At 51.7% G+C, this 22,898-nt stretch overlaps 1 protein-coding gene across 3 annotated transcripts in view; it reads left to right on the plus strand.

The window, feature by feature from the left end:
• The window catches only part of Shank2 (SH3 and multiple ankyrin repeat domains 2), a 522,268-nt gene that overhangs the window by 107,318 nt on the left and 392,052 nt on the right, over nucleotides 1-22,898 (plus strand). For all 3 annotated transcript variants that reach the window (XM_013514155.1, XM_013514157.1, XM_013514156.1), the window contains 4 exons: nucleotides 775-883; nucleotides 8,690-8,841; nucleotides 9,736-9,903; nucleotides 19,374-19,490. In XM_013514155.1, the coding sequence (XP_013369609.1) occupies nucleotides 775-883; nucleotides 8,690-8,841; nucleotides 9,736-9,903; nucleotides 19,374-19,490 (546 nt within the window). The remainder of the gene's footprint in view (nucleotides 1-774; nucleotides 884-8,689; nucleotides 8,842-9,735; nucleotides 9,904-19,373; nucleotides 19,491-22,898) is intronic.

Here is a 22,898-nt window from a genome sequence, read left to right on the forward strand (position 1 = left end):
CAGCCAGGGATCCCTTGTGGTCTGGGGTAACCAGAAAAGTGGCAAAGCTGAGTGAATCATGGCCTCATTTGGTCTGCAGCATGGCGGCCTCTTTAGAGATCAGATCCTTAGGGGTCCCAGGGACAGAACCTGGGTGGGTCCTAGGAGCTACAAATTTTCACAGCAGTTCCAGTCCCAGTGACCCACGACAGTGAAGGAACGTCCTGTAGCTCTCAGTGAAGTGTAATCTGTTCCTGCTTATGTAATGGAAAACTTTGGGTAGGTCACAAACCACAGGCATCTGCTGCTCGTGGTTCTAGAGGGCAGGGCATGCAAGGTCAGAGTGTGGCAGATTTGGTGTCTGGGAAGGCCCTCCTCTTGGCTTATGTATGGCATCTTCTCATCGTCCTCACATGGTGGAAGGGCTGACAGCTCTCTGGAGTCTCTTTTATAAGGGCACAAACTCCGTTTGTTAGGGCTCCACCCTCATGATCTATTTACCTCCCATAAACCCTACCTCCATTGGGAATTTGGTTCAACATGTCAATTTTGGAGGGACACAAACAGCAAACTGTGGCCCAAAGGTGGTCAACAGTGAGGAACTTCTGAAACCTTCATATAGGAAGGTCCCATAGCTTTAGCCAAGTGCTGACCTTAAGCCGCTGCTGCTAAGCAAGGCTGGGGTCACAGTGGCTCAATGTGAATGAAGCCAGCACACCCCAAGTGAGAAATTGCCCTTGGCCTATGGGAACAATTCTTATAAAGACCTTTCTGTTCTATTACTTTTCTCTCTAGACCAATCTGAAGAAGTTCATGGATCATACTCAGCATCGGTCTGTGGAGAAGCTGGTCAAGCTGCTGGACCGAGGCCTGGATCCCAATTTCCATGACCTGGAGACTGGAGGTGGGTCCTTGTCAGAGAGGTCTTGGCTGGGCCTCAGTAGCTGTAGAAATTCATCCTGAGGTTGAGTCACACATAAACAGTGAGAAACTTACAGCATCCCTGCTTTGTCCTGGACCTTGGGAGTGTCCTCACTCCTGTGACTCCCAGGCCATCCTGGCCTGTGCAGCTCACCAGGCCACCCTGCCTCCGACATGAGGCCTGGCATGCTGTAAGACTGGTGAGCACATGTACAAATGCATGCCAGTCTCCAGTGCCTGGCAGAGCCCTGCTGTGGTGGGGTTGTATCAATTAGTACACGGTGTTTTTCTCCCTCCTTTGTGGACCTGAGTTCCTTGGGCATAGAGCCTCAAGTACTCCACAGAGAATTCGTTCATGCCCTGGTGGTTCCACCGTGGTGAAGTTTTCCAGCCTCAGCACTTTGGGCCCTGTCTGGACTGTTCTTTGGGATAGTGACATTGTGGGGTGCTTACCAGCATCTTTAGTTTCAACCTCCTGGATACGAGCAGCAGCCCCCAGTTGGGACAACCAAAGTTGCCTCCCAATATACTGTAGTCTGGTGGGACACAGCCACCCAAGGTGAGCTCCCCATGACAGTGGACTCCTGCTGAACTTGGCCAGCAGAGGTCAGTGGCTGTGAGGAGCTGAGGATGGCCCAGGTGAGAGGTTATGTAACAAGCTCAGGAGTCCACCCAGTTGGGTGGGTTCTTCTGAGCAAAACAGTATTCCTCTTGGACTCAGCTGTGGAAGTCTCTCTGTCTCTGTCTCTCTCTCTCTGTCCCTGTCTGTCTGTCTGTCTCTCTTTCTCTGTCTCTCTGTCTCATTTTTCTCTCTCTTTCTCTATCTCTGTCTGTCTGTCTGTCTGTCTCTGTCTGTCTCTCTGTCTTCCTGTGATGCAGTAGGCCTGCTGTGGGCTCCTGCATGATTTCAGGTCACACCTCTAAATCACTAAGCACACGAGGAATGGAGTATCTGTGGTACTTGCTAGTCATCTCTGGGAGGCCCGGCTAATCCATCAGCCCGCTGCTAGGTGCTGGGCATATCCCTTTCTATGGACTGCTTGGGGATATGGTGGCCTCTTTGTTCCTGGGTCTCTTGAGTTTATTGTGAGCAGCATCTGAGCAGGGACAAGCTCCTTTCTGATGGCGGCTGCAACATCCAAGATATTAGGAGGCAGAACTGCATGTGGACATCCTGGGGAGAGGACTGGGCGGGAGAGTCTGAGTCTGGGCAGGCCCCAGGCCCAGGGTGGACATCGGGATGGAGGGAGCCAGGGTGTCTATGCAGGGAGAGGCAGGAGGCACTGAGTGCCCACCGTGTCGGACCATGCTTCCCCCGCCACACTAATGTGGAGGCTTCTCTCCTGCATCAGCCTTGGGTCTAGGACCTCTCTAAAAGGGCAGGGCCCATCCTGTCCCTGAGCACTCAGGCTGTATAAGTAGAGAGACCCGTGAATTCCTGAGCATGAACTTGAGCCTCCAGGTATATCCACAGGTGACCTTCAGTCAGGCCTGATGTCAAGAGCCCCCAGCCTGGATTTTCTCCTCGGGATGAGCCATGGGTTTCAACTCATACTCCCTGGAGTGAGCTGCTCCTGTGTCTGTCTTCGCTGTTTCCAGATGACTCCTTGGAACCTGGGCAGTGTGGGCTACCTCTCTCCCTTGCCTGGTCAGCAGCCCAGGAGGTCAGGGCTCCACTCTGGGATCCTCTGTTCTTCTCTGCATGACCTCCTCTACGCAGCTCCATCCAGCACAAGCCCGGTCTCCCCACGCTCCCTTCCCCAGTGCTGGTGTTGCTGGGTTTTAAGAGTTTAGGAATGACTGGTATTCCAAAGCAGACCCAAGCATTGCTTCTAAAAACACAGTGACATAGACCTGAACTGCTGAAAGAGGCAAACATGTGATTACCTCTTGTAGCCCTGCCTGGAGGTAAAGCTGCAGTTGTGGTAATCATGGGTCGAGTCCATAGGAAGATTAAGCCCTGGACTGCTGTGAGCAGGTACAGAGCAGTGTAACTAAGAAACAGGTCCTTCTCAGCTTCCCTGCTCCCCACTACATGGAACAGCCACACCCTGGACTATAAGCAGTGGAGGCAGCTGTGATCACCTGTATTAGCCAAGACACAGTCTCCTTCCACAGCCAAGGTTCCAAGTCCCGGGATTCAACTGCCTGGGAATGAAAATATTCAGCAAAAGAGATGGTGTCTGTCCTGAACATGTAAGATACAGTAAAATAACTTTGCATAGCATTCACCTTGTATTACAGGTAAACATATGGAAGGAGATATGTAGTTTAGGTACAAATAGCATACTGTTTCATATGAGGAATATAAGCAGATGTACATTTTGGTGCCTTTGGGTCCTAGAATGGATACCCAAGGGCAGCTCTATTCCTGTGACGATAGTCTGGGTTGGTTGATGGTAACAAGCTCAGGGAAGAAACAGAGCCAGTTTTTTGGAGGCACCTCTGCTAAGTGGCTCCTGGCAGAGAGTATAATGTAGGACAAGTGCCCCAGAGGCTCCAGCAAAGGCCACACTCAGCAGGACCAAGGGCAGAGACAGGGCCCCGTCAGGGCTGGGGCTGTAGCACAGCACGCCCAACGTGGGAAGCAGGGCTGCCCTTTTCTATGACGCCTTTCTCTGCTTCCCCTGGGAAGTTAAGAGTGATCCAACAGAGTGGTTTAGGGGCTTGTTTTGTTTTTGTTTTGGTTTTGATAGAAATCATTATTTCCAGCTTCAAGCGAAAAACACTGCATCAGCCCTCACATTGTGACTGCCAACTGGTTATTTCTCCAAATCGATTTTCTCCTTGTGATATTTAGTATTCCTCAGCAAAGCAGAACTTTCCACTCCCCTCAGCCGCCACTCACTACTTGTTCTTTGAAGTTAGTAGACTTTCTTCCTTAGAACGGCTCTGGAGTACAGAAAATCGGACACAGAGCATAGAGTTCCCACACGAACCAATGCCTTTCGCTCCCTCATCGCTGATGTCTTGCTTAACATCGTACATTTGTTATCACTGATGAGCCAACATGGTATATTCTTATCAACTAAAGTTCATCGTTTAGGGCTCACTCTTGGAGTTACACATTCTTTGGTTCTGTACAACTCTGTAGTTCATGTATCCACCACCACAGTTCCCCTACCCTAAACATCCTATGTGCCCCACCTGCTCATCCCTTCTCTGCCAGTCCCTGGCAACCACTGATGTCACTACTGTCCCCGTAGCTTTGCCTCTTCCAGAAGTCAGAGTTGGAGTCACATGGTATGAAGCCTCTTCAGAATGACCTCTTTTGCTTAGTGATATGCACTGAGTTTTCCTCCACGTCTTTTCGTGGCACCATCATTCAGTTCTTTAGTGCAGCTGGTTCCAGCTGGTTCCAGCTACTTGCCCTTTCCTTCAAGGCAGGCACTTCCTTCTTTATCTTTTTACCTGCTAAAGATACTAGGTTGCTTCATGTTTTGGTGATTACAAGTACACCTGCTGTAGACATTTGTGAGCAGGTTTTTTTTTATAGGGACATAATTATGAGAGATGAACCATAGTGGAGATTTTAAGACAAAATTAAGTATTTGGAGCCTGGTGAAGGGAAGAGTGAAGGTAGAAAGTTCTGAAGATGTGTGTCTAGATGCAACTCTGGGGCAGGCAGTGCTGCCTTCCCTGCCATCCTCCCACCCCACTGCAATGCTATTAGTGTCGTAGGGATTTTCACTTACTTCCCTGAAGCCAGAGAAGCTACTGGTTCTAATGGGGCAGAGAAATGGGACCAAAGGTGCTGAGTGAACAAGGGAAGTAAGTGAAGGATGACTGACTGTCTTGGAAATACACAGACACTATGGGCAATTCCCAGAATTGTGGGAAATTCCAAGATGGCGCACACAGCACCCCGGCTCCACATGGTGAGACGGGGAGAATACACATCTGGCACTGGCTTAACTGAGAGCCCAGAGCCAGGTGGTGTCACGAATGCTCATCTTCACGTTTCTTTGGGCAAAATGAGATATCAGGACCCCTGTGTCCTCGCACTCAAAACACACACACACACACACACACACACACACACACACACACGGCCCTGTCATGTAGGGAGGACAATACTGCTGGAGACTTGGGGCTACAGTGGTGTGGAACCATCATGCTGAGCCCTACAAGCCAGCTTGGCACCCAGGTTCAGAGAGCCCAGGGAGACCTGCTTCAGTCCCAGCTTTTCCACAGCTGGCTCCAGGAAGACCAGGGTCAGGGACCACTCTGAGTTCTGGCTTCTCAGCTCCTGAGTCAGATGATGTCCCCATAGTCCAAGACACAGGAGCATTGGATAGCATTAAGTGTATCAGCACTGGTCACCCTTGCAAGGTTTCCAGAGTGCCCCTGTCATCATCAGCTGCAGGAACTCAGCAGATGCTGTGTTCTGCTAGTTTTGGATGCAGAGGAAAAGAGATGCAGGTCACTTTGACGGTCTCCCTCCAGGCCATGAGCAAGCTATCTTGTATCTCACAGGCTTCTCACGTCTCCTGGAGCTGCTCAGTCCCAGGGAAGCAAGTACTGTTGTCCATGCTGAGATGATAAAGGGACTTAACACAGCTGCATTTAAGGGACAGATGACCCTGCCAGCATGATGTACCTGGAGCTGTACAAGCCTCTCCTCTGTAATCCTGCTACATTCCAGTGAAGTGGGTCCCCAGTGGGCACCTTGTTCTTGGAGAGGCCTGAAGCTGTGGTGTGAGGTGGCACCTCGGTGGTCTGAATGCCGGTTCTCCCAAATCCCTGCACTGAAACCTACCCCTAGGTGGTGGTGTTAGCAGAGGGCCCTCCAGGAGGTGACAGGGGCAGAGTCTGTATGAATGCAGTCAGAACCCTTATGCAAGAGACCAGAGAGATCCCCTGCCCCTTCTACTATGTGAGCATGCAGCAAGAAGTTGCTGTCTCTGATCCAGGAAGCAGGGCCTCACCAGAGATGGACTCTGCCGGCATGGTGAGCTTGGAATCCAGGCTTCAGAGCTGCAGGCAGTGTATATCTGCAGCTTGGGAGCCTCCTAGCCCCCGGATCTTGTTGCAGCAGCACAATCTGAGACAGTCGCAAGCAGCCAGCAAGGGAGGAGACCTAGCCTGGGCTCTGCAGACTCTTAAGTGTGAGTTTTCACCCTGGGTCTGCCTTCTGCCTGCCATGCTGGCTGGAGGTGACCCTGGCCCCGGACAGGGTCACAAGGATGGCTCTGGTCTGGGACCAGCTATATCAGCACTACCAGGCAGGGCCGGTGGGTGGGAAGAGTGCCCTCGCTTGCCCTTTCCTTCAAGGCAGGCACTTCCTCCTGCTGGGATCCGGCAGCCGTCGCATATCTCCATCCTGTACTGTGGGGCTCCACGCTGGGTTTGGTGATTTCCTACCCACTGAGCAGCAGAATCTGGCTGCAAAGCAGGCTTCATTTCCAGGCACAGAGTCAAAGGCAGCTTCCTTCTTAAAACCAAGAAACAATACATCACCCAGACCTGTCCAGTGTCCCTGACTCGGGGCCGTACTAGGGCCACAGTCAGGGGAAGCAGAACCTCCTGGATTGAGTGCCATTTGAGAGATAATTAAATCACAGTGAAACGACCTGTCAGTTAAAATCAAACAGCCTGTGTTATCACAAGCAGCTGTCTGCTACCTGTTGAGAATGTAAATTTCATTAAGTAGCAATGATGAAAATAGAATAGAAAAATAAAAGAGTTAGTTCTCCCACTGGGGACCCAGGCTCAGCTTTTGCTTAGGTTGGAATCTGGGGAATCAGACCAAACCCCGGCAAGGAAATAAAAGTGACAGTTTGAATGGGATATTGTCTAGCATTTTTATTTTACCCTGTGACTTCCAAACTTGAGAAGCCCCGTGTGCAACAAAGGAAGGCTTGGTAATAAAGCCAGAAGTGCTTTCTGGTGCTTTAAACATCTTGATGAGAAGAAGCTGGAATATTCCTTTATTAGGCCAAGTTTTGCAGGACCCCGTGATGTGTGTGGAGTCATTTGTAAGATCCAGTTACCAAATGACTTCCAGGCAGTGCTGCGTCCGTCACCTGTCAGGCTGCGGCTGCCTCCGAGTTAAGCTGATCATCGTCTGTGCTGGAGGAGCTGCTTCTGCCCACGTCGCTGTGGCGGGCTCCTGGGGGAGCCTCTTCTGGGCTCCCACATGGTCCAATTAGAAGGTTTTGTGGACCTTCTGGTTCCGAGTATGCTGAGCACCTCCTTGGCTTGGGAGCGGAAGGGGCTTGTTTGATGCATGTAGTGATAGATGGTATCTAACAGTGTCCCCACAACCCCCAATGAATCACTGCCTGTAATTCCCCAGGAATAATAATACTTGGGAGAATGGGGGTGACTCTAGGGAGCAGCATCCTGGGACCTCATAAACATCAGCCTGCAGAGGGTGAGAGGTGCACAGATTACCCAGTGAAGATGAAGGCAGGCTGAGGACCACAGGCAAATAACTCCCTCTGCCACGACAGATGTGTGGATGTATTTGGTTTGTCGGGTGCTGGCTCCTAATAAACAGAGACTGGGTTTTAAGTGAGAGCTCACATACAGAATCCAGTTAGGTAGGGATTGCTCTTATTGATACCTGGCTGTGTTCTGGCAGAGAGAAGAGGTGTGTCATAGAGGTGTGTATAATAGAGCAAGTCACAATACAGATAGGGATGCAGGAAGCAGGGTAGCAGGGAGGTGAGCCCCAAGCCAGGCCCCGGGGGTGGAAGGTGGGTGTTAGGGTTGGACACAAGGCCAGGTTTAGGTTTACAGAAAATCAAGCTAAAGGAATAAAGAGTTCCTGTGTGTTCTGCCTCTCTCTGCCCTGTTATTAACACGTGGCAGTGGTGCGGTACCTCTGTTACAATAAATAGCTGGAGTCCATGGCTTGAACACAGCTTACTCTTGGTGGTATGTGTACACCCTGTGGGTTTGGACAGAGAAGCCTTACGTCCTGTACCCATCATCAGCATCATGCAGGATATTATCACTACTCTAAACATCCTTTGTGCCCTACCTGTGTGTTCCTCCGTTCCCCAGCCTCTGGCAACCACTGATCTTACTATCTCCATGGTTTACCTTTTCTAGAATGGCATAGCGTTGGAACTACACATATAGAACCTTTTCACATTGGCTTCTTTTGCTTAGTAATATGCATTCATGGTTCCTCCATATCTTCTCATGGCTTGATAGTTCATTTTCAGGACTAAGTAATATTCCATTATCTGCATGTATCACATTTTGTTCACCCACAGCAGGACAGTGGGATCTATGCAATTCAAGGAAATTGGGAATAAAGCTGCTCTAAACATTAACATCCAGATTCCTGTGCAGACATAATGTTTTTGACTCATTTGGGGAAACATGATTGCTGGCGTGCATGGTTAAGAGTGTGTGCTGTGTTATTCTGTTGTTCTGTATACTTCTGTAATGCAAGTGCCTCTCAACCACAGCCTCACCTTGCTCAGCAGTGCAGGTAGGGATATGAGGAAGATTAGGATCAAGTAGAAAGATGCACCATAGCAAATACTGATGCCCCCGTCACAGGCAGCCACAGAGAGTGCTAGGTTCATCTGTACAGGCCCTCCTGACCTTTGTGCCCACACAGGAGGACCTCACCCTTCTGGCTTCTTTCCCTTTTTGATGGAGCCATCCTAACTGCATGGCCTGCTGGGCTCTATGGCTGGGTGGGGGCATTTGTACCCTGTGGGTCCATTTTTTAAGTTCAGTTTTTAGCCTTTGAACATGGCTCAGTGAGCTCAGCCTTCACAGCAGCCCCAAGTGTTGTTGCTAACATGTGTGTGTTTGGGACCCTCAGAGACTCCCCTGACCCTGGCTGCCCAGCTGGACGACTCCATGGAGATCATCAAAGCCCTCCGAAATGGCGGGGCTCACCTGGACTTCCGCGCCAAGGACGGGATGACCGCCTTGCACAAAGCCGCTCGAACCAGAAACCAGCTTGCCCTGAAGGTGCGTCCAAGCCTGTCCTGTATCAGAGACACTGCCCTCCTTGGTCCCTTGCAGCTGTCCCCACTGGAACTTGGAGGGTTTTCTGCCCTGTCTCCTTGGCATTGCTGCTTCTAGAATTTACTGTCCACAAAGCCATCTTCTCCTTCTGCTTCAATAAAGGGTTCATGCTGTGACTCCCTAAGGCTGTTGCTGAAACCCACCCCTGCTCCTGGAGCAGGCTGCAAGACCAGCAGAGGTCCCTGTGCCCACCTTGCCACCCAGAAAGTCTGTGTGCACCGCAGCGTCTTGCTCCCTCGGTGATCTCCTGCTCCTCCACCTGCCCCAGCTGTGTTTGAGAAGCACCCATGGAGCACAGGGGTTCCCAGGCCCATTCTCCACCCGAGCTCTGAGGGAGGTGAGGGAGGATGGGGTCACTGCTGCAGGCTCACCTGAACATGGGATTTCTCCCCCAGCTCTCAGCTGTGTCCTTCCACTGGCTTCTGCAGAAGTCACGTGCATTCCCGATGCTGCTCCATAGTTTGCGCCCTCAGTGTACAATGCTGTCCTGTGTGTTCTGTTAAATGGTACAACCTCCCGCTCCTGCAAGAGCTGCCTTCCCTTGGTCGTTCTCCATCATTGCCCGCCAGGACACGGGGCTGCAGCCCCACGCCTCTCTCTCCGTCTCCCACATGAGCTGGTCCTGCATGCCTGAGCACCCAGCGCCTGCTACCTCAGGCCTAGAAATGTCGCTGCCTACACTTAGGACCTGCTTAACTCTGAGTTAGGGGGAAAGCCATGGGACCCCAGGGCCGTCCTGGCCTGCAGGACAAGGGGTGCATGCTGCTTTGATTGTTGCCCCCTGTGCAAAAACCATTGCAAGACCAGTGACCCGGACTTTGGATTTTTTTCCCCCAGACCCTGTTAGAGCTTGGTGCCTCCCCAGATTACAAGGATAGCTACGGTCTCACGCCGCTGTATCACACAGCCATTGTCGGGGGCGACCCCTACTGCTGCGAGCTGCTGCTACACGAGCACGCCACCGTGTGCTGCAAGGACGAGAACGGCTGGCATGAGATCCACCAGGTGTGTCTGCGCCTCCCAGTAGCACCTGAGCCCTGCCCCACTCCCACCTGGGGGCCTCAGTCATCCAGGGCAACCACAGGTCGGTTCCCACCTTCGGTCATTTTGTCCAACTGCCCAGAGTTCCTCAAACATTTAGATCGATGGTCCGCATTCACACAAACGTTCCTGGCTTCTCTAGAGAAGTTGGAAGAGGGCATGCCTTTCTGTATGGCTCAGTCCTCTGCACTTAGGGTGAGCCATGGATTCTCCAGACCCCACTGTCCTGCAGACCCTGGTGCAGGTGGCCTCAGGAGCCTTCTATGTACTGGTGACCAGGGCACAGGGCCAGCTTTAGAACAAATCTTGTGTTGTTCAGACCCAACCTTACAGTACGGGATTCAGGATGTCGCCTATGGTCTTCAAGGGCAGAAGCCACCTGGTGGCACCATAAGAAGTGTTCAGTGGCCAGGAGCAGGTGTGGGCAGGACCAAGCTTGGGGCCCCACAGGCTAAAGCCTGGACAGGGCTGTGTCCTGAAGGCCACACTGAGGAGGAGGGAACTAGCAGGCACGCTGCCACCGGGGCCAGAGGATGGAGGCCCCACCAGAACCCACAGTCAGTGCGGGCACCGCAGGTCCTGCCCTGGCCTGGAGGTCACAGCTTCTGCTCAGAGTGGAAAAGGGCCCTAGAGGACAGAGAGAGATGCCCAGGAGGTCAAGGGCAAGAGGCTGATATGCACAGAGGAGGCTGTGGGGGGAGAAGGCTTTGGAAGGTGCTCATACTCGGCCTCAAAATAGTGCCTGTCACTGTCCTTGGGCTACCTGTGGTTTCCCAAAGCCACCATCACCTCACATCCTGCCCTGTCCTGGAGGCCACGTCATGCATGTGGTCAGGGCTGAGGGCTGAGTGGGTGCAGCAAAGTAGGTAGTGGCAGCCTCACTGGCCCTGCCCACACCTGGCCTTTCTCCAGTGGGGTCAGCTCTGGACCGCGGTGTCCCGCAGCTTGAAGGAGGCCCTGACCCTCAGGTCTGAACAGGGGCTCTGAAGTGCTCGGGGTACCCTCAGTGCCACAATAAGCCGGGGACCGCAGAGCTAAGAGTATAATGAGTATCCTGCAGCAGTGACTTTCCATGTCTCAGCAAGATATCTGTTGCCACTCTGGCACTTTTCTTTATAACAAAGAAGGAAACGTTTTCCCCTGTGATACATAATTTCATGTGACAACTCGGTAGGTACAGATACTTGATTCAGTAGTATTGTAAATATGGCTGTGAAGGTGTTCTGCAAGACTGGGAACACTGCATCAGCCAACTGCAGGGGAAACAGATGACCCCCTATCACGGGGTGGGCCTTGTCTAATCAGGTGAACCTCAGAAGAGGCAGGACTGACGTCCCCTGAGTAGGAAGCAGCTTTGCCAACAGCTGCCTTCAGACTTGAGCTGCAGCACTGACTCCTGAGTGGGGCTTCAGCCACCCTGCAGACTCCAGACTCGCAGTGCAAATAGTTGCATGCACCAGTTATTTTAAATATTTTTATTTGAAATTTAAATTTTTTAATTCTTTTACATTCTCTCTCTGTTTGCACTCTCCCATATGCATTTCAAGGTCATCTTTACATCCACTGGGGACCGGTTTTGGGGTCCCCATTGATACCCAAATCCTCAACATGGCGTAGTGTTTGCATAGCACCTCCCCACACCTGTCCTTGTACTTGAGATCCTCTCTGGGTAACTGGTAACACTTAACACAGTGTCAGCACTGGGTAGATAGTTGTGATACTGTATTGTTTACAAATAATGGCAAGGACAAAGTCTATATGTAAGTCAGTCCAAACTCATCTTTCAGCCCAGGTATTGTCCCTGCATGATCAGAGGGCTGCATGTACACACACGCATGCACGCACGGACACACACGTGCGTGCATGCTCACACACGCACACCCCCTGCTGGTTCTGTTTCCTGAGAATCCTGACAGGCATAGCTCAAGTGGAGGAGGATCGTGGGCCCAAGGCTTGGGGTGCTCGTTGGGTCCGGGAGCTGCTCCTGTGCTCTACCCTCTGATCTGTCCCTCCCCAGTCCTCCTCTTTCCGTCTCTGTCGTGTCCTCCCTGCGAAAGCTCCCCGCTGCTCCTGGCGCTCTGCCCATGTTCCCTGTGCTCAGGCCTGGCCTTTCAGAGTCATCTGCAGCATTGATAGAGACAGTGGCCACCTCCCACAGGGGTGTCTCTTCACCCCGCCTCTGGCTGTGAAGAGACGTATGTAGGCCCCTCCTCCTACCAGCAGCATGTGCAGATCTCTCAGCCACACTGCAGCTCTCCTCCCACCTGGTGCCCAGGCAGCTGTGGATGTCACCGGCCGAATGCAAGCTCAGCATCCCGGACACCCTGGAGCACCTGGGAGCACAAATGCCCGGATGCATGTGCCTCGTGTTCTCCCGGGGTGGGGGAGGGGAGCAGACACAAAGCAAATGGATGTACAGAAATTACATGTACAGGCGCACACTCACCCACAGTACTCACGTATCTGCACTTACGTGAGCATGCATGGGGACCAGGTGTGTGCATTTCATGTTTGCCTGTACTGGTGCTTCTGGGCTCATGTAGTGACCAGCAGGCGTCAGTGCGCTGAGCCAGGGAGGGGTGACTGTGGCTGCTGTGCCCATGGCTGTTCATAGCCGCACCTGGCCGTCGTCTCCATAGTGGGGTAGAGACTGGACAGTGGAAGGCGATTCCCAGAGAGAATCTTGACCATCTTGGAGTGAGGCCCCGAGGGCCTTTCCATGCTCTGAGGCCCTAAGGCTCTGAGGTACCTGCTTGGAGGGGGCAGTGCTGGGACATCAGTGCAACAGTGAGCTAGCTCGCTCCCTTGCTTGCTTGCTTGCTTCTTTCTTTCATTTCATTATCGGGCACTGAACCCATGGTCTTCACACTGAGCTTTATACTCAGCTCTGTTTTTAAATTTTGAGATAGGGTCTCCCTGAGTTGCTAGTTGCACAGACTGGGCTTGAACTTGGAACCCTCCTGCCTCAGTTGCCCTGAGCTCTGGGATTACAGGCCTGTGCTCCCACACGTGGATCGGTGAAGTGACATCTTCCCCTTCCCATCCTGCCTGGTTTTCCTTTAGAATCCGAGGGTACAAGTGCAAGATAGTGAAAGTGGTGCTAAGGGCGGCTTTGAGTCAGGGCAGGGAGGTGTCTGCCTCTGGGCCATGTCATACGCCATGCAGTGCCTGTGTCCTCTGAATGCTCTGGACCATGGCCAGGCACAGAGACAGTGCCCAGGAAGATTCCACAGTCCTCAGCTCTCCACTTGGGCAGAGGCACGTTCTGGAAGACTTCGTTAGGGACACCGCACTCCCATATGCTGGGCATCCACTCCTGAGCCCGAGTCTTAAGACGCAAGTTTTCTTACTGTTCAGATGTTCATTTGTGGTGAGGACAGTGCCCACCTTTGGAGACAGCTTGTGGCTCACAGGCCCCAGGAGGAGAGGTCACTGCATGTGCAGGGCTTCCCTGGGGGCAGGTGTGGCCAGGAACCAGAGAGAGCACAGAAGGGAGTGAGCAGGAAGGTGGGCAGGAGGAGCTTTCCTCGTGGTTTTCCGGGCTGCCAAGGCTGCAAGCAAGAGCAGGCCTAGGACCACTGGCAAGAATGGCTTCAGAGCTCTGGTTGCCTTACTCCTGCCTTGAGGTGATGAGGGTAGTGGGGTGTGGGAGTGTGGGAGCTGATGGTGGGGGTGTAGGGGGTGCAGGCTCTGCCCTGGGTGTTTCCATAGGAGAGGCCAGCCTCCTACTCCCTAGGAATCAGCTGGCCCTGGGGTAGGGGGAGAGTGGGGGATTCCCTCCAGGATCTGTGAGACCCCAGGAGCAGGAGCACCAAGAACTCAGAAAAGAAGAAAGGACCTGAATCCAGCCCCGCCCCTTCCCGAGGCCTGAGCATCTCTTGGTGTCGCCACCTTGAGACCCTGTCCCCTCCCCAAACTGGCCCTCCTGCCCCCTTCCTTAACTAGGCCAGCCTTTCTTTGGCAACCAGTGACATCACACTCACAGGTCCGGTCTCGTTCATCTACAGCATGTGACAGTGGCCCTGCTCTGGGTGGTGGGGACCCTGGTATCACTATGAGCCTGGCTCTTGGCTGTGATTTCTGCTCCCCCCACCCCCACCCCAAGTGCAGAGTTTCATGTCTGAGGTCCTGAGCTTGGATCCAGAGCATTTCTGCCCTCATGTCTGCCTCTCACCCAACCCTTTAGCCCAGAGTGTGTGGTAGTCCTTCAGAGCTCAGAGGCACTAACCGGGGTCCTTGTGTCCTACATCTTTCTGTTAGGCTCTCAGCTCAGTGAGAGTGCCGGTGTGGACTGCCCTCTAGTGGTCGCTTTCTTTTCAGCGCCGTCTGAGAAAGTGATTTAAACTACCAGGAACCTGTATGACCTGTGCTTCCCCATCTCTTGAGTTCTATTGGATTAGGCTCCACCCTGATGACCTCATTTTACCTTAAATTTTTTTTTCTGGTATGGGATTCAACCCGAAAACCAACACAAAACTACATCTGCAGCCCTCATTTTATTTTGATACAGGATCTTGCTAATTTGCACAGCCTGGCCTGAAACTTGTGATCGTCCTGCCTCAGCCTCCTGAGTAGCTGAAGTTACAGGCATGTGCCACCATGTCCTATTCTTAGTCACTTCTTAAAAGGCCCTGTCTCCAGGCACTGCAGTCACATCCTGAAGCTAGGACTTCAGCATAAATGTTGAGGGGACACTTTAGGTCATAAGTTGGTCAGGACAGAACTATCCACCCTCTGGTTTGTGCCACAGCCCGTGCACTGGCTCGGCTTCTCCATTCTGCCCACCTCAGCATCCTCCTGCCCTGGAGCTGGCAAGAAGACCGTGGGGTACAAGGCCGTAGAGCAGCTGGTGGCTTCAGCCAACCTAGAGGTGTTTGTAGGAGTGTGGACGAGAGTTCTGTCTCTGCTGACAGCATCCATTTCCTTCCCCGTCAGGGCTGATGTGACAAAACTCATGTCCCCCTGGGTCCTGATATCCACAGGTGGTAAATGAGGCCTGTGCTGCCGGAGAGATGCCTGTGTGTTTGGATTTAGTTCGCTGGGGCACAGAGCAAGGTGGAAGTAGGGAAGGTCTTGTGCGCAAGGGTTCGCTGTCCCCTGTGGAGCTGTGCAGTGAACTCTGTGCTGCTCTGATTGTACGTGTTGGACGTTGCACAACCCCAGGGCACTGTCCCGCTGCTGTAATTTTAGGTGTGGAGATTTATCCCACACGCCCAGCAGGTGGCAGCAAAGTGCTTAAAGGAAGGAGTGCCCTGTTTCCTGATTTATACCCAGTCTGTGGTTGGCAAGTGGTGAGTGGGCTTCCCGGCATAGCTGGGGTGAACCCAGAACCTGCGGGGAGCATCTCCATACACATGCACACCCCCACCCCCAGATCCTAGACGGTGTGGATAGACCCCCGGTACATGCATTATCCACAAAGCACCCTGGAAAACGGAAGGATGCAGATGTGGAAGGCAGCGTTCCACCTTACATGCTGGGTGCTGTCGGACCTCCGCCAACCCTCTGTCCCCACTGGCCAGAAACTGCCTCAGAGAGGACACATTTCTTGCTTTAACCCTTTGGTAGCTTTCCATATCTTTGTGTCAAGTAGGTATCACATTCTTTTTTGAGGTGTAAACCGACTGTTTCCATTTTCAAACTTCGAGAGGATCTGCAACAGTGGCACAGAGAACGCCACACACCCTTCCCTTGGAGGCCACATCTTGCGGCATCCCTGTGGTGTCCCTTATGGCCACAGGATCCACCAGGGGTCCTCCCAACCCTTACCCTGGGAGCACGCCTGTCCTCCCTGACCCTCCTGCCTGGGCCCTCGTGGTGCTTGCAGGGCAGTCACTGAAGACCATCTTCAATCCTGCTGTGTCTGATGTGTCCTGTGGTGGGATCCAGGGTGTGCATTGTGACTGGAGTATCCTGGAGCCAATCGCTGTGCTCTTGGCGCTGCTTCCTGTTGGATGGTCGCTGATGGCCACTTGCCCGTTACCAGAGATGCTCCTGCTGATCACCTGGCCCAGTGATGCCTGCTGAGTTTCCAACGTGCTCTTTTCCCTGTTTTAACTAAAAAGTCTTCATTGGGGGAGGGTGTGTTTGAGCCTAGGTACAATCTGTTTCCTCATTTGCTTCCTCCTGCTTGTACAAGCTTCAGTGCCTGAACTGATTATGGTTGCCACGACTGCCAAGTGGAGATTTTCTGATATCATCACTGCTTCTGCCTCTGTTAGCTGTCTTAATTTGATTTTATTATTATAGTATATTATTTTATTACATTATTATATGATATTTTATTTTTTATTTCTTTCTTTTATTACTTGTCTGTTTATAGCAAGGTACACTCATGGTTTTCTACTTATTGGATAGGTAACACTTTGTGGTTGTTATCCCAGTTTTGGCCAGTGGGGGGCCCTCAGGTTGCTCCCTTGTCCTTTACACATCTCCATCCTTTACAAGCCTACCCCTTCCTCCTCCACTTCCTTCCTTCCTTTCTCATGCAAGGAGGTAGTCCGTGCTGCTCTTGTTCTTCTACCGCAGCCCTGAGACCAGCCACTTCCCCTGGGGACCCTGGATCCTTTCAGTGGGGAAGGATATTTCGCAACCAAGATCTGGTAGCAGGCGTGCTGATTGTCACAGGGCTGCTACTGGCTCTACGCACTCTTGGGAGCCAGAGTTAGATGTGTAGATATGTCTTTACAGTCGTCCCTGGGTATCCACAGGGGATCCCCTCCTGGATCCCACACCAGAATCCATGATACTCTAGTCCCTGACACAAAATGTCATAGTATCTGCATCTAACCTACATACATCCTCCTATATCACTTAAATCAGCTGTAGATTATGCATAACACCTAGTACAATGCAAATGCTATGGAAATAATTGTTACACTATATTGTTTAAGGAATAAGAACAAGAAAATGTCTATATGTGTTTAGTGCATTTTTTCAAGTATTTTCCATCTGTGGTTGCTTGAATCCATGGCCATGGAACCTGAGGATGCTGATGACCAGCTGTATAAACTTCCGGTTCTGTTTCTTTATCAAGAACCATGGGTCCATCTACCCCATAGTCCCCCGAGCTGCCTTTGTCTTCGGTCTTCCCCAGCAAAAGCGCAGCCCTCACTTTCCTGTCTTTATGCACCCTTTTGGCTGCAGCCGGTCTGCCGACCTGGTGGCCACAGCTTGCCTTGGTCCCCTCACCCTGCTGGCTCCCTGTCCTTCAGCATGCAGTCTCCCCACTTTAACAGCTGGGGGTGAAAAAGAAAAAGAACAGCAAAGATGGTCCTTTAAAAGCACAGTTACTGGTAGAATAAAGATCATTTGGAATATATGAGGTGCTCAAAATTATAGATATTTAAATTTTTAAAAATTTATTATTACAGTACACAGTACATTACCATTAATCCCCCTCAAAACCTTCGCCTTCACTTCAGACACCTTGCACTTCCCAAAGTGGTTCTGGAAGTCTTCTTTCATAACTGTGATAATTTTTGCATTTTCTGGTTTTATTTCTTGCAAAAGGGCAAGTAAGTAAAAAAAAAAAGCAAAAAATAGAGATGTCCTTGGGGACTTTCGTTCCAAACTGTCTGCTCAGGTTACTGTTGCTAACTTGTCTCTTTGCACTGACCCCTGCGTGCTGGCCCTGGGTAAAGAATTGGTGACTTGATCCCACCCATGTAACTTGCAACCTCATAAGTCCTAATTAACTGGGGGAAGGGGAGTGATGAGCCTGGATTAATTGCTCAGTGTGTTTATGGTAACATAGTTCTCTTCTTTATTGACTACAGAGCAATTAAATTAAGCTATAACAGTGTTGCTCCTAGGAGTCCTTCGGGGAGAGCCGATTAGGCAGATGGTTTCTTCAATTTAAGGAGCAGATTTCCCAACTTGAACTGGTTGAAGGGTGGGGCTGGGGTGGGGAATTCAACCAAGTCTTTGTGTCTCTAGCAAGTTCAGGGACAGTGTGGCCTAGAGGAACCCCTGCGTATCACCTGGCTCAGCCTGTGTGTCTATCTCCTTGTCCCTTTCTCCTCACCTCTTTTCCTCTTCCATACTCTTCCCTTCGTGTACATGGCCCCAGCACCCCCAAGGTCAATAATTGTCCTGCAGTTCTGACAGATATTCCTGCCTTGGGGCTTCAGGCCATCTGGGTCCCTGAACCATGCCTGGGATGTTAGAGTGACAGCCTCATCTGCAGGAGCGAGCTACGCCCTCCCTGCCCAATTGCTGAGGGTACAGTGGCAGCCTCCCAGGAAGGCAGACTCTGTGCAGAGCTGGGCTATGGGGTGGGCAGAACTACCAGCACCAACAGTAGGACACAGCCCCTGTAAATGGCTTCCTTATTTAATTTAATTTTATTTTAAAGCTCATCCAACGAATACTCTCAATATCTTCCCTATTGCCTTTTCCATTAGCTGTCGAGGTGTAGCTCTTTCTGGTAGACCTTGTAAAGTTGATGCTAGCTTCTCAGTGATCAGAAACATGGTCACTGTATGGTCTGCGCTTATTGGGGGCTGATGCTGTCACCACCCGAAACTGCTGCCCTTGGTGTGGCCAACCTGCTGATTTCTGGGGTGGGAAGGGTTGGGTCAGGATGTGCGTTTCTCCCTCTCCTGGGCCACCGTTCTGAGTGTGGGGCAGTGTGTTTTGGATAGAACTATCCTGGCCACCGGCTCAGGGACTCCCTACTCCTATGAGCTGGAATGGGAAGGGGCCATACTGTTTTCTGGGTCCTGATAAGGTGCCCAGTCATCTGAGGCCTTCGGGGGCCTTGCCCCATGTAATTCTCATGCAGACCTGCAAAGGGAGTATCATTTCTGTTTACAGATGAGGTCAGAGCCCTGATGAATGGAAGGTCAGTGGTTTGAGTCCAGTCCATTGGACTCTGGACCCTTGATGGTTCATCAATCAATCAGGCTTGGCAAGGGGCAGGTCACGTTGTGGGGCAGCCCTGCTCTGGGCTGTTGCCACCTACCCAGAGGCTGTTATACTTGAAACAAGCGCAGGACCATTCCTTGCACATAGAAGGACAGTGGAGCTCTTCCCCTGGACACAGCCCAGGATGAGAGCTGCAAGTATGTTCCCTGGCTACTGCATTGGGGCTTGGGACACCAGGCAGGCTACGTGCCCCAATTTGCATTTTGTGGAGCTGGGCACTGAGGTCAGAAGAATGATCTATGTTTGTGTGGCCCCCTAGATTTGCAGAGAAGAAAGACTGGAGACCCTTCCTAGAAACCCTGTCTAACAAACCAAGCAGACATCCCTGAATTGGTCATGAGTACTCAAAGGCTGGGCCTCAGCCCTGCTGGGTGGGCAGTGGTCTGCATAAGCCCTGTGCCTGCAAGTGGGTTTGGGTGGTTGTGCATGAATAGCAGGATATTTTTCATGGATGCACAGCCAGACCAGAGGAAGTCACCCTGCTCATTGCTCCCTCTGTGTCTCAGGCCTGCAGGTATGGACACGTGCAGCACCTGGAGCACCTACTCTTCTATGGCGCAGACATGGGCGCCCAGAATGCCTCGGGGAACACGGCCCTGCACATCTGCGCCCTCTACAACCAGGTCAGTGACATGCAATCCTCTACCCAAAGCCTAGGGTGCCAGGATAAGGAGGGCCTGGCCGTGCTGTCCCAGATGGCCCTCCCTGCTGCCTGTGTGGAACCTGTGCCCTGTGTCAAAGGGGACACAGAGCTCTGGAGAAGCAGAGTGAGGCCCAGGTCATGCTGGATACTGTAGGGCTGGGCCTAGACGCGGGCCTGCTTGACATGGTGCCTGCTGGCCCTGCAGAAAGCATGCCAGAACAGGGCTCTCACAACCTCCCACACCTGAGGTGCCAGCTCTGCTCCATCCCCGAGTCTCACAGTGATGTGACCCCAGGTGCTTTATTTCCAGTTTTGGTGAAATATACATAACCAAAAGTCACACTTAAATCATTTTAGGTGCACAGTGCAGGGGCATTATGTATGCTCACGTGTGTCTAACTGTCACCTGCATCCATCTCCAGACTTTCTCATCTCCCCAAATCAAAGTTCTGTCTCTGACTTTATCCCTTCTCCAGGCCCTGGCACCCCCATCCTACTTCTTGTTGCTGTGGATTTGAGGCCTCTGGGGACCTCCTAAAAGTAGAATCCTATATGTGTCCCTCTGTGCCTGGCTTGCTCTGCTCAGCAGTTTTCCTCGAGGTCCTGTATGCTGTAGTGTGTGTCAGAGTGCCCTGTCTTAAGGGTGCATACTGCTGCACTGTGTAGGTGGACCCTGTTTTGTTTATTCACTATGGTTTATATCTAGATGTCCCCTCAAATCCTTATGTGATCATAGGCAGGGCTTTTGAAAGGTGATTGGATTATGAGGACTCACACCCGACCTGCTATTAGAAGGTGAGATTGCGTCAGAAGAGGTGGGTTGTGGTGTGACCTAGAAGGGTACATCTCCTTCCCTGGCTCCTCTCTCGATCTCCCTCTGCTTCCTGTCCACCATGCTGTGAGCAGCTCCCCTCTACCATGTCATCCTGCCTTGGAGCCAGCTGACCATGGACTGTACCTCTACAAACTGTGAGCTGAAATAAACCTTTTTTCCTTTAAGTTGTGGGTGTCAGGAGTTGTGTCTCAGCCATGAGAATTCACCAAGATACCACCCTTCCATGAAGGGACAGTTGGATGCCATCCTCTTTTTAGGCTCTTGTGGATGCTGCTGCTGTGAACATGCATGTGTGTGTGTCTGTTTAAGACCTCACTCTCCCTCCTGGGTGTGGTCTGGGAGCTGGGCCTTCATATGAGCAGACCTGATGACGCACATACTGTCCTGTGTCAGACCAACCATGGGAGCCAAGGACAGTGGGTGACAAGCATGTCTGGGAGACCCTGAAGGCTCATGGGTCTGTCTGCTCTCTGAAAGAAGGAACACTTGGTGGTAGGAACGAAGCACCCTGCACCGTGGGTGCACTGGGAAGGACAGGGGATGGGAGGGAACACAGCCAAGCTACTACCTCACAGGAGACCTGAAAACACCCAGGCTCAGGGATGCAGGTGAATGGCAGGAATTGCTTCAAGAGAACTTTGTCTTTGGTGCTCAAGGTCAGGCCAACCCAGGCCAACACCTCTAGAGGTCTCCTCTGCTCCTCCTTCCTGTTTTTTTTCTCTGAGTTCAAGGAAGCCCCATTGCTGAGGGTGGTGAGGGGACGATGCTACATGTAGTGGCCCAGCAGAGTGGGGTGGGGTCGGGGCTCCTCCTGGAGGAGCAGAAGGGCTCTATCAGAGAGCCCAGGGTTCGTCCTCTGTCAGCCACCAATGTTCTCTTCCCATTCCAAATCCTTGATCCCATCCTCTTTCTCATTATGGCGCAGAGTGACAGCTCCAGCTTAGCCCACACCTAGGTCTCTTCCCAGCCCTGGCCGCTCTAAAGTCCCATTTGCTTCTAGCTATAAACCTTCCCGGATTCTTTGCTTTGGAAATATCCTGCACATCTTTCAAGACCTAAGACAGACATCCTGTATCCAGTCAAGCTCTCCCTTATGACTCCTTGATAGTATTTATGGGTTTACTACTCTGCAGTCCTTTGTGAAACATAATCAGGGAGAAACACACAGGATCAGCACATCATGCCTCACCTGTGTTCTCTGTGACATTTCCTCCTCTTACCCCAGCTTCTTAGGGGGCATAAACTACCATCATTCATGGTCTACCCATGCCTGACACAGGAGAACAGCAAGGCTGGATGGGGTTGAAGGGGCATTTCTGCCCAATACTTTGCAGTACATTTGCCTCCTGTGGAGAGCATGTGATTTGCACCCATGTGATTTGCATATGGTGGTGTTTCTGGGCACGCCGAGTATGTGGACACAGGATGACTATGAGCACAGAGTGACTTGCTCAGCTGCCTTAGAAACACCCATCATGAGGCTTAACTGTGGCTGCAAAAACATCTGCACCAACAGCTGCTTCTTAATTACTGCCTTAGATGGGAAAACATTCCCTAATTTTTCCCAGTATATTTCATCATAAAAAAGTAGGAAATCATGTTTTCTGTCACTTGATATAATTGTGGAAAAGATGGTCTTTCCTGAAAGTGCAGTTTGGTTTGTTCATTGGGAAAGGTTAAAGCATTTTGACAGTTTGTGCTCCCAGTTCTTCGTGGGTCTGGTTCTGCTCCATGTCACACCGCATACCCGCATCTGTCCTCCCTCCTCATTCACTGGCTGTAGGAAGGTCCCCAGCTGGCCAGTGCTCTCAGGAAAACCCTCACTGCATTTCCTCTGAATAGGGATTAGTTACATATTTTCTATAAAGGATCAGTTAGTAAACACTTTTGGCTTTGAGGGCCACATGGGCCATGTCAGAACTATTCAGCTCTGTTCATAGTGCAGAAGTAGCCATAGTCAGTGTGTCAGTGAAAAAGTGTGGCAAACCTTACTTGCAAAATAGCCAGTGGGCCAGTATGGCCTGTGGGTAGCAGTTTGCCCAGTCTTGGAATAGGAGGCCATGCTGCCCCTTCCCAGAGTTGGGTGCCTTCTATCCAACAGGCTAGGGAGCCTTTGCAGGTATGCAGAGAGCCGTCCTTTCCCTAGAGACATGGGATCATCATGAGCAACCTGCTGCTGGCCTAGCTGCAGCCTGGATGTCCCTGTTCTGCATCTTGTGGAGATACACCAGAGAGGACACTGTGGGGTTTTCACTGCCTGACTTACCTCCAAGGGCTATGGTTAGGTTCACAGGCTCTGTGCTTGTAAGCCCTATGGCCACCATGTCCATCTGGAATGTAAGTGAGTATTCTAGGACCTGTCCTCCTGAGTTTCATGCCTTCCTGGGGTCCTAGGATGGTCTTTCCTTTCCTCCCATAGCCTCCTCCAGCTTGCTGGTGCGTCCTTCTGATATGTTAAAGAGGTTGGTCCAAACCTCACTTCAAGGCATTTCCAAGCGAGACTGCTTCATGCATCGTGCAGGTGTGTGTAAAAGACTGTCCAGAGGAGGGAGC

Source organism: Chinchilla lanigera, unplaced genomic scaffold (assembly GCF_000276665.1).
Source record: "Chinchilla lanigera isolate Chin_1 unplaced genomic scaffold, ChiLan1.0 scaffold00021, whole genome shotgun sequence".
NCBI classification, from domain to species: domain Eukaryota; kingdom Metazoa; phylum Chordata; class Mammalia; order Rodentia; family Chinchillidae; genus Chinchilla; species Chinchilla lanigera.